The sequence below is a fragment of the Microplitis demolitor genome, chromosome 1 (genome assembly GCF_026212275.2).
Source record: "Microplitis demolitor isolate Queensland-Clemson2020A chromosome 1, iyMicDemo2.1a, whole genome shotgun sequence".
Classification (NCBI taxonomy): Eukaryota; Metazoa; Arthropoda; class Insecta; order Hymenoptera; family Braconidae; genus Microplitis; species Microplitis demolitor.
The window spans coordinates 20,419,152-20,431,338 of NC_068545.1; the positions used below are offsets into that span (position 1 = coordinate 20,419,152).

The 12,187-nt window shown below is 25.9% G+C and overlaps 1 protein-coding gene across 1 annotated transcript; it reads right to left on the minus strand.

Annotated features, from left to right (window-relative positions):
- Positions 1–658: 658 nt before the first annotated feature.
- LOC103571245 (protein grindelwald) lies at positions 659–11,796 on the minus strand. Its single transcript, XM_053741405.1, has 4 exons — positions 11,663–11,796; positions 8,513–8,822; positions 4,136–4,198; positions 659–2,638 (listed from the first exon to the last, which is right to left on the minus strand). Exons 2-4 carry the CDS (start codon positions 8,718–8,720, stop codon positions 2,151–2,153), a joined length of 759 nt encoding a protein of 252 aa, XP_053597380.1. The 5' UTR covers positions 8,721–8,822; positions 11,663–11,796; the 3' UTR covers positions 659–2,150.
- Positions 11,797–12,187: the final 391 nt, after the last annotated feature.

Sequence of the window (12,187 nt, forward strand, 5' to 3'; positions counted from 1 at the left end):
ATAAATTTTAAATGAACTTAATAGAATTTTTAATGAAATATTTAATCGATACATATCGCTAATTTAAGTATAATTAATTAACTAAATTAATTAATAGGTATTCCATTAATACATATCGAGTACTTAGAATTAAATTAAATAAATAAATATGCAGGCTGTGTTATTTAAATACACAAGTACTCAAAACAGCTTTTCAACTCGCATTTAATTATTCATAATTCTAATTAATTAATTTTTCGATTCATATTATTAACTTATAATAATAAAAAAAATATATGAAGTAGATGTACATATCACTGATTTATTGAAAAAATAATCCATTAAAATACAGCAATTAAATCAATACATATATTAAGTGTAAAAAATAATGCCAAGTGTTTAAAAAAATTTCGAATGATTGCCATATGTCCAAGCCACAAAAATTAATTATTACTATTTAATAAAATAAAATAATTAATTATTAATTATTAACTAACAATAAAATAACATATCCTCACATAAATGCCTATATGTTATAATAATTGTATATATTTGTACATAATTAAATAAATTAAATTATTATAAACTTAATTACGTAATTATTCAATTTTCATCAAAGTTCAATACAAATATTTATTACTAATTTTTTTTGTTTTTTTTTTTTTAATTACTAAGGCACATTAATTATAGTAATACTAGTGTGCTTTAAATATATATCATACTTAATACTAATTGTATGTTATTTATTAATTATGATAAATTTTTTATGTGATGTAATGTGGTTATATGTATATGAATATATATGTAATAAATAAATTAAGGCACATAAATGCTATGAAAAATTTCATTTTTCAATAATTAATTTTTTTCTTAATTAAAATTTAACGGTAATTAGGATTTATCTTAATTAATAATAGATAACATAAATTTAATATTTATAATTATATCTTGTAACTACAGGAATTGAAGTCACTGTCACTAATTAAGAATTTCTAGTTACAATTAATTGATATATTTATTTATAATAAAATAATGAAATAATTAATTAATAAAAATTCATAAAAATTGAAATATTAATTATGTAAATAATTATTTTTGTAATTAATAGCTGCCTAAGGGCGAATATTTTAATATCCTGAATTCTGGAAGACTGGATACTCATAACGAGTCCAAAAGTTTGTACAATTATAATATAATTACTTATTTAATTAAATACAGGGTATGCATTTTAATTAATTCATTATTTTAGTCTTATATTTAATCTAAGGTCAGTCGACGTCACAAAATGCACAAGATGCGCGAAAAAACTTTTTTTTTTCAAATTTTGAGCAATTTTATTTTTCTATATTCTCATACATTTCTCTCATATTATTGAGCAGATGATTACTTAAGATTTTGAGCCTCTTTTCTTACTGAGCTTCGATTAATTTTTTTTTTTATTTTCATTTATTGAGCACGTATCGGTAATTTAAATTAATTTGTTTCAGATAGAGCTAAGGTATTAAATATATATGTACATATATTTTTTTGCAACAGCCTATATACATTTTGAAACGTGACCGACCTATGCAATGCACGCTTTTATCGCAATGCACTTGCTCATAAGGCCTTTCATGGACGGAATTGCTGATAAGGCGCTTATATATGTATATATGTTTAAACAAATAAACATACGATATATATATGTATAATTATTTAGTAGCTACGCTTTCATATAAATATATATAGAGATTCATACTTAATATCAGTAAGTATTATCTAATTATAAATAAGATTTTTTTTATGCTAATTAAAATTAAAATTCAACATTAACGTGGAATTTAAATTCAACGTTGAAATATAAATACGGTTTAAGTCACACAGCCGCATGGTTTACGAGTGTATGTTACACTAATTATTAATTATTAATTAATTTAATGAATTAATAAATCTAGTTATTAATTATCTTCAATACTTAATTTAAAAATTTGAAAAAAAAAATCAACAAGACCCAAGTTTTTTTAAAAAACGGGTATAAAAAAAAATTTTACAATTTTTAAAAATAACCGACGATTAAAAGTTTATAAAATTCTAACAAATATTTTTTAAAAAATTATCACCATTTAAAATCGTATAATATTATTATTAAAAGTGTAATGTAAGTAAAAAAAGTTTGAAATTTTTAAAAAAATTCAAAATGAGCTTTCACGTTTAGATTTTAATTTATTGGTCGGAATTTCAGGACTCGGCGTCATCGCGGGGTTATCGTACGCATACTCTAAAGTTGAATCTTCACTTGCAAATTTAGCAGATACTGATGTACTTGTTGTATTCGGAGTAGAAGATCCATTTGAATGATTATTGCTATTACTATTGCTGATGCTATTAGAATCTTGTGAATTTGATGACGCTGAGGAAACTGCAGCACTTATTGTCGGCAAGGTCGAAATTACGACATTAGATTGGGCGGGTTTAACTACCGTGACATTTTCTATATCGTCTCTTATTTGGTTTTTATTCGTATTCTTGGCCCACTTTTTTCCAAATATTTTTTCAAACGTACATCGGATTTTTTTAAATTTAACAACTGTTCTTACCAGAAAAATAATAATTGCTAGTATTGTTATCAAAGTAAGAGCCAATGAAACTTTAACGAGTGATCCAAGTTTTTGTACATCGTCTGAAAAATAAAATTTACAACTACATAAAAAGATAAAACATTAAATACTTATTTTTAAACTTTTATACTGACTCTTAAAGTTTTTACTTTTTTTTTTTTATACTTGAAAAAAAAAAAAACGCGGCAATAAAAGTTCAAATGAAAAAAGGCTCTCGTAAATTAAGATAAGGATTGTTATGGTCAAATTTATTTCACAAATTTTTTACCGCTTTAACTCAGGTCATAGGTAGCGAACGTGAAAATTGCATTTATCGATTTTACATCTAGTCTTGATGTATTTCTTATAGCATTACTATATAAATATATATTACTTCTCCAGTAAACCTATTCTATAAAAATCAATATAACTTCTATTATACTTTTCCTTCTTTTTCATAAAAAAAAAATATCCATTATTTATCATTATCTCGCTTTAAATCTCAAAGTTAATCTTAAATTTTCAAAAAAACATTTTTTTATAAAAATCTAATCTTCAAACATTTTTCAGGATTTTCAACTCAAGTCACGACATGAAATCAAATTAATGTCACTAATGATTTACCAAAATTTGAATATGAGAGGAAAAAAATCGGAATAGATGGGAACAGACTAAAAAAGTCAATTTTGAAAATAATATTCACTGACTGTAAAAAAAAAATGAGTAATAAATTATAATTAAAAATTTGTCCCATGGTTTTTTTTATTTTTTCACAACAATTTTATTTTTTTTTATTTTTGGCGGTCGCTAAATTTTTTGAAACATTCTGACGACCATTTCCGAGCCCATAACTTAAGGGATTTTTTTTATTGCTATTGTTTGTAACAATAAATAAAATATATAAAATTTAAATTCACTTCTTCTTGAGTTTTATAGCTCATTTATAATGAACATAAATAAAATCGCGTGCACGTCATACTATGTGCCAGTCGTACAGTAGTAAAATCGAGCGATATATTGCGTGCAGACTGATATGCATCGTCAAATTATCCCATATAACTACACATAAAAAAATATAGTAAAAAAAAAATATATAAAAGAGGGAAAATTTATTTTCTCAATATCAAATTCAAAATCAATTATTTTTTTAAATACATAGAATTTTTCAAAAATCTCATTTAATTTTTCCCGCAATTTTTCATGACCAAATTTAATTTAAAAAAAAAAAAAAAAATTTCTTTTCAAATTTATTAACTTCGAGATATTTTCTTAGAAAATCATCATTTTATTTCAGGGAGAGACTTTGATAATTTTAGCCCCGTCTAAAGTAACGAGTGTCCTAATCAAACTATGTTACACTTTTTAACAGAAATATTCGCTCATAAAACAGAATTAATATAATTAAAACAGAATAAATTATTAAATTAAAATTTAGTGACGACAATATTTTCCTTTGTTTGAATTATTAACCCGTTAAAATCTCTCTCATACATTTATCACGAGAGTTACAGTCACTTAATCTCTTCGCAAGGGTATGACTCATACTGTCTAATTAATATTCAAACGTTGTACTAACTTACCTCTTAAGTTCTCATCTCGTCCTAGGTCTGCACGTAGTACGTATCTCTGGTCGTGCAGGTACTCTGAAAGTTGATATTAAATATAAAATAACCGAATAAAAAATTTAAAAAAAAATCACACAACCCGTGTAATTATTTTGCCGGTAATTTATAACAGATAGAGCCTAATTAAAAAAAAAAAAAAAATATATATATATATATATATAAGATTAAAAGCAAAAACTGTAACAATTAAGGTAAATAAATTGGAAATAGGAGTACTAGTGATAATGTAATAGCGATAATCATTAGATTTAATGAAGCAAGTTTCGAACACGGGAAATGTCGTGGAATTGATAGACGCGTTAGACTTAGCACTTACGAAGTTTGTAAGTTTTGAACCGCGGCTCGTTAACACTCTGTGCCAACTCGATAACGAGCTGGCTTCCGTTGAGTTAACAAACCTGATGTTGACGCTCACTACAACCTTATGCATCGATGTATGATGTTTACATATACATATATGTATATATACATAAACAATCTATCGTGTCTCTCATCAAACTTGTACATCTTTGTATTCCGAACAAATTTACTAATCAACAATTTTATATTCGATAAAATGTCATCCATTTTATTTCATAAAATTAAAAAAATTCAAATAATCATCACACCGTCTGTTTTTAATTTTTAAATTCATAGAAATAATTCAAAATTACTTCTGTAATAATTACAGTATTGGTTTTTTTAAATTTCAATTTTTTTTTTTCAATAGAAAAAAAATTTTTAATAATTTTAAAAACTCTCAAGTGTGTTCTTGTCTTCTTTCCTATTAATATATTTTATGATTAATATATGATAATAATTTTTATCTCGTATGAAGTACGTTAATAGAATTTTAAAAATGTCAGTTAATTTTTTACTTTACGACATCATTAGCCTTGTTACATTAATGGTGTCGGAAGAGTAGTAAAAAAAAATTGACGTATGATTTACCGGAAGTTTTATGTATGTATACATATATAAAATACTTATTTATATACATATACAAACGTACATTCAACTACCGTGTCATCCATCATGTTTCTTACAGTACAGCATTATGGTCTTTTTCTTTCCCCCCAGTCCTCAAACCCAGACCGCTGGTTCCTGCATTAACGATACAAGAACATCTACGAGACATTCTAAAAGACTAATGCTCGATTTATACAGACCGCAGAAAATAAATGCATTTTTTTTACATCTTATATATCTCTATTATTATTTCTTATAACTCACAACAATTGTGTCATTACTCTCTGTACTATTTTTAATATTTTATTTTTAAAAATAAGATAGAAGAGGCCAAATCTAGTGATTCTTCTGGTCTCGATGTTATAGACTACAATGAAATAATATAAATATTTATTTATGAAATCTATCAATTTTTTTTTTTCCGGCAAATTAAAATTTTTACGCAGAAAAAAAGTATTTTTTGGTGCGAAAAATTTTTCCTCGCCTCAGAAAATTATAAAATTGTAGTTTTTTTTATTGGCCTCTGTGATAATTAAAAATACTTTAACGCGGTTTTTTCTGATTATGTAGACTACGATGTTTACAAGCGATGTTTTGTCTAATTTCACTATTAAAAGATAAAATTCAAATATATGTAAAAGAGGGTTGAGGGTTTGGAATAGTTTATAACCAGATTGTAGTACATGTATAGTAGAAATAATAGATTAATGTAGCGCAGACGCAGTGTTAAATTTATAAGTTAGGTCGTGATAGCAACCTGCGGCAAACAATTCCCTACAATACAATAGTATAGCATATAATAATTATCGTAAGCTTTCCTGGTGGTTCCCGCATCGTCATCAACATATGCCACGTTTATTTACAATTCTTACGTACTCTAGAATAACTGCCGTTTCACTTATTATATACATATATATTTAAGTGTGATTATACTAGATGCACTATGAAATCTTACAGTAAAATAGCATCTATATTTATCTTAATTGTCCGGAGTAAATGAGTCATTTAAAAAATTATTTTTTAAATGTAAAACTTGATATATTTTTATCTCAGTCCTACTTAATTCTTAGTGCGAAAAATTTTTATATTTCTATGAGTAATTTTTTTTTTTTTATACAAATAATTTATTGCAATAAAAATAAGAGATTTTTTATGATCATAAATTTTTTATAAATTTAACAAAATTATTAAAATTAAAAATTTTAAGATTTTGTGAATTTGTGCCTTTTTACAATTTTAAGATTTCTGGGAGAGACAAAAAAAAATTTGAATTTTTCTGATGGCTTTCGTCTCATCACTTGACTACTTTATAATTCACAGGCGTAAAATAAATTCGATTATGTATAAATATTAACTACAGAATGTAGCAAGTTAATTTTCAAGGGCACGTTTAAAATAATCATGGTGACAAAAATAAATTTAATAATAAAAATTATAAACTGAGGACAGACACTACATTACTGAGTCACTATAAAACACATGTTATAAATAAATAGAAACTCAATAAGTTTGACTTTGACTTATAAATTTTTTTATTGATGTCGAAATAATATATATATATATATATATATATATATATATATTAGGGTGGGTTGAAAAATTTTTTTTTTCTTGAAAAGTTTTTTTTTTATAAGGTACGAATTCTACCCCCATGCTAAAAAAAACAAAAAAAAAGTTTTTTTTCAACCCACCTTAATATATATATATATATATATATATATATATATATATATATGTATTTAAAAAAAAAAATTAAATTGAAAAAGATCTACCTGACCCGTTTGAAATTATAAAGTATAAAAAAAACATGTATTGAATTGGCGCCAAACCAAGAAAGGAAGAAGAAAAAAAAATTCACGACGGGGGTATATGTTGTTGTGTTGTACAATAAAATTGGATGAAATGAGTACAGTAATATATATATATATATATATATATATATATATATATATATATATATACGGTATAGTGTACAGTATAGAAGTAAAAGGAAATAGAATAGAATGGAATGGAATAGAAGGTAAAAAAGAAGAGCCAAGAAGTTGATGAGTCATCGGGTAAACTCGCTTAACTTCTTTATACTTGGGAGCAGGTTGTCGGTTGTATGAAGAACCGAGGACTAGAACTACCACCGGGACTTAGCTCGATTGGAGCGTCAGGTGTAGAATAATTGAGGCTTAGGTTACTCAAGTGTACATATGTATACTCAGGTGAACCCTATTTTACATATACCATTTTTTTCTCATTGTCATGTTGATAAAAATTATAGATCATTTACATGTTATTAAACACTGAGAAAAATAAAAAAAAATATGTGCTGTTCTTTTTTTACTCCACGTGTTGTCAGAGTAATAAATTACGAAACGTAATTATTTAATAGACTGACGTAAAATTGCATAATATCCTGCATGAATGAAATAATCATCAATCGAATGTGTCATGGATTTATTTTTATAAAAATACCGTACGCAGTTGTGAAAAAATAAAATTTTGCGTATTGAATTTTTGACTCGGGTTTTCCTAAAAAAATTAATACTTGTCAATAATATATCACTTTGATATTCATTGAAATTCTGGGTGTTCAAATTTGCCAACTGTTTCAATATATATGTGAGTAAATGAGTCAAAGAGAATAATTAATTAATTTGATTACGCACAATCGCTTTCACGAGACTCGCATCGATGCTGTTTAAATATTTAACGTCAAAGGATATAAATTTAATATTTTTTCGCATTTATAAATATATGTAAACATGCGCGGGCGTGTGAAATTGTTGAAGTAAAATGACAAATGGAGTTGATGGTTGAATAAAAAAAATTTCATTAAAATTTTGGGCATTAGGTCGTTGACATTTTGAAACATTGAATAGATGTGACAGCCTGCTGCTGGCATTGTGTAATAATTCAAAGGCAAAAGGACCCTGGCATCTTCGTATCATGGAATAAAAAATATAAAAATAATAACTCAAGGTAATTTATTACCACCACGCCCTATTCATGAGATGTGTGCATCCCACACTTATACTCGTTATTGCAGGGTAAATTTCTACATATGTTTTTTAACTACTACTTTAAGAAGATTTTATTTTTTTTCCTCTCTAATAATATACATTGTTATATTTTTACATTGAATTACTACAATTTATGACTTTTTTTTTTACCAACAAAAAAAAATAAATTGAGTAGTGAATAGAAGAAAATTTTATTTGTAGTAAAAAAAAAATTTATTTTAAAATTTAAAAAAAAATTGTCGTTTTTCCGGGGATTAAAATTTTTAGAGCTGCATTTTTTAAAAAATAAATCTCAACTATTTTTAAAAAATTGAATACATGATTCGATAGATGAAATTTTTATTTTGAATTTTAAATAAAAATGAAAATTTACCTTGACAATCTTTGACACAGAGATCGAGATGGTGATTATGAGTAGTGGGATCGCAAATCGAAGAACACGGCAGACATTGAGAGTCGAAAAGACTACAGTATTCTGTAGTCGAGCATCTTTTCTCACCGCACTTTGTTCCCGCGGGATCTAGTGTCGACTCCGATATTCCGAGCACCAAAATAAACACCAACAAGTTGAGCAGCATCATTAAATAATATTTTTATATCCTCATTAAGGTCCGTTTTTAAAATCCTCCACTATTTTTAACGACATGTTTGTACACGCCGAGTCGGTAGATTTCATTTTAAGTCTGAAAGAAAGCATCAATGAGTAAGGAGTTTTATTTTAAATCATTCAATTATAAATTTACAGGCGTATAAATAAAATGAAATACGAATTCGTATAAGAGCGTTTTTTAATTGATTTAAACTAGTGGATTTTCTTTTTGTCCTCTCATCTCATCTCATTTCGGTGTATTGAGAATAAGCAAATTGAAAAGGGCGCAGCTGTTTTGTACTACTAAAGCGGATTAGTAGTTAATAGGCTGCAAATAATACGCGCATTCACATTTTCAGTAATTGCGTATTATCGTTTATCATGTAGCATTACAAATTTATTTGGGACTTTAGTCTCTATGGAATTTTCACTATTCATGTTCCACATTAATTTATATACTTCATTGAATTATTAAAAATCTATACAAATATATGACTTCCTCCTAAATCACTTAATTTAAAACAAAAAAGTTCTTTTATAAACTTTATTTTTGCCATTTGAAATTCAGAATTTTTTTTCTTTCTATTTATTGAAAATTTTTTTTCAAAATTTATACGATTTCATAGAACATAATTTTTTCTAAAAAGTCATAGAATTTGTACGAAAGTAATTTTTTAATCATAGAAATTTAAATTTTATTTTTCTATTTAAAATGGCGGGAAAATTCGGAGCCTTTGAAAATTTTGATTAAAGGTACAGTCAAATTTCTTTTTAAATGTATACCAAATTTTTTCAAATTCCGCAGAAAATAATAAAAATTTATTGAAGTATAAATATATAAAAAAAAAAATTAATAATTATTAATCGTTCCATAAATTCGTGTACAATAAAATAATTAAAAATTGAAATAAAAAATAAAAAAAAATTCTTATGTATAGATATTAAAAAAAAAAAATGTATTGGTTTGTGATACGATACAGTACGTGTTGGAATGTAAAATATAATTTCAATAAGTGATTAGTGTACATACATAAAGTACGTAACAAGTGATATGCCTCAAGGACAAGAAAATATTATGGTGAGTCATATTGTCAACTTTATGAAAATTATTTTCTCATCCAAAACTTTCACTAAAATTTTTATTATTATCGTAATTAAAAATCCATTAGGATATCGTTTTAAAAATTAAATTTTTTTTATCTATCGTCTGCTCGTTAAATTTGAATATTCAAAAGTTGTGTCTTGTTAAAAAAATTTATTATAGCGAGTTATGATTATGAAATCTTAATGAAGTATGCCGAGGATATTGATTATTTAAACTAAATTCCCACATTACTCATCGTTACCGTTGGCATAAAAAAATATATATAGGTTTATTTATAAAAAAATATGATACTTCATTTAAATAAACATGCCGACCTAGAACTTATCAAATTAAAATGCATAAAATTACTATCTATTTATTTATTTTTTTTTTTTTTTCTAATAAAAATAATCTATTCCCTCGATTATTTTACGCCTCGATTGTCATTGGCTCCATTTTTTTCTGTACTTGGAATAAATTGTTATATAACAATGATTATATATTTTGCTGTCTACTCCAATATAAGTTATCTAACGTAATTCAATTGTAGAACAATTGTCGAGCAATATGTCTGCACACAAGTGAATTTTACGGACTTTGAACAAAGTTAATTATTCAAATATTTTTTACCGCCTAATTAATAACTAATATATAAACTAAAGGGGAAAATTTTTAGAATAATTCTAATGACTCCGATCGTTTAATTCATTGTATTTTTTTACTGAAATGCAATGAACGGAAGTCGCAGCCACATCCGTGAATATTTATGTCATCTTGCCAAAGGATAAATCATCTTTACAGAAACTTTTCTATTTAATTTCTCTTTTCATTCACTAACATATTCCATTATATCTTACAAAGAAAAGAAGTATCATTACTCACGACAACTTACTACGCGATAATTTTTTAAATCATTTGAATATTTTGCCGCGAAAAATTAATTTGTTTAAAAATCATCTTATTTTCCCGGTTCTAATGATCTATAGGTCAATGACCATGAAGCTTGGATCGAAAAAAATTTTTTGGTATCGCGTATCGTCTGAATTATTGAAACCAGAAAATATATAATTTTGATAAATGAAGATATGAACTTTTAAAGTAAATAAATATTTGTATGTAAAAGTATTATTTTCTCCAGTATGTAGTACAGTGAATAGTAATGTATAAAATGTCGCAATAAACCGCAACCAAAATGGCGGCTGTAAAGTCAAGCGTTGGCGTTCTTATTCTTAATACAATATTCTTGTTCTTGTACAGTACTCTCTCCTCTCGAATTCGATCCAACAGTTATAGTTATAAGTCGGGGAATGTTGTTTGACTGGTTCTTGCATCGTGTGTTTAATAGTATTGAGTCGCTTGTATATACATAAACATAACATGTAACATATAACATAATATAAAAAAATTTATATGTATATACATATATACCTATATTGTATACAGTAAAGTCATTGGTCTGTTTTATTAAAACTGAATATGTCTAGACAATCCTATTCCATTGTATATAAACATATATATACATATATATGTATATATATGTAATTGTCAAAAATCATTCACCGTAACGATGTTATATTCTTTGGAGCATAACTGCAGATCCGATGTCTCGTTAATTTATTCTACATATGTATATAGTAAAATATCTCATATATATTTGTATATATACTAACTTTTAAATAATATTTATGTATATAATTATTAAAATAATTTGGCAGATTATTATTCAAATTTGAAGCGGAAAAATAATTTGAATATTTAAAAAAAAAAATAATTTAAAAATACGCATGCGCATTTTCAAAATATCTATCAATCATTACCGATTATTACGATAAATAGAAAAAAAACCTTACCTGATACAGCTTAGCGCAGGTATGAGAAATAGGTAACGAGTTTACATGATGTTTGAAAGTATTCACCTGGGTATATTGACTTCCTGTGTGCGACTGTCGATCGAAGAGCGTCGACCAGAACCCGGAGCTAAACCTACCAACCGGTCAGGTTTGACTCCCACCTTGAGAAGCTAACCCCCCTTCTTGGCACCTGCGGCTTTCCCTGCTTATTTAACTGTCTCTTTTTTATTGTATCAACTCTAAGTCAAGCTCACTTGTTCTTTTTACCTGTTGCCAACCTGCGTGCGCAGCTCGATTCGTATCTGCCGATCGGCTCACAATGCAATCAATCCTCGATTAATTTTGCTGTTTTTAAATATTTAAGGAAACTTAAATTATTTTCTATTAATAAATAAATAAACTTGTCAATTTTCAAAGTTGATTTAATAAATTTTATTTATATATTTATATATATGTATATATATAAATATACATATTTTTTATTGCGTATTAAAGGTTCATACAAAGATATAACAATGATCTTCA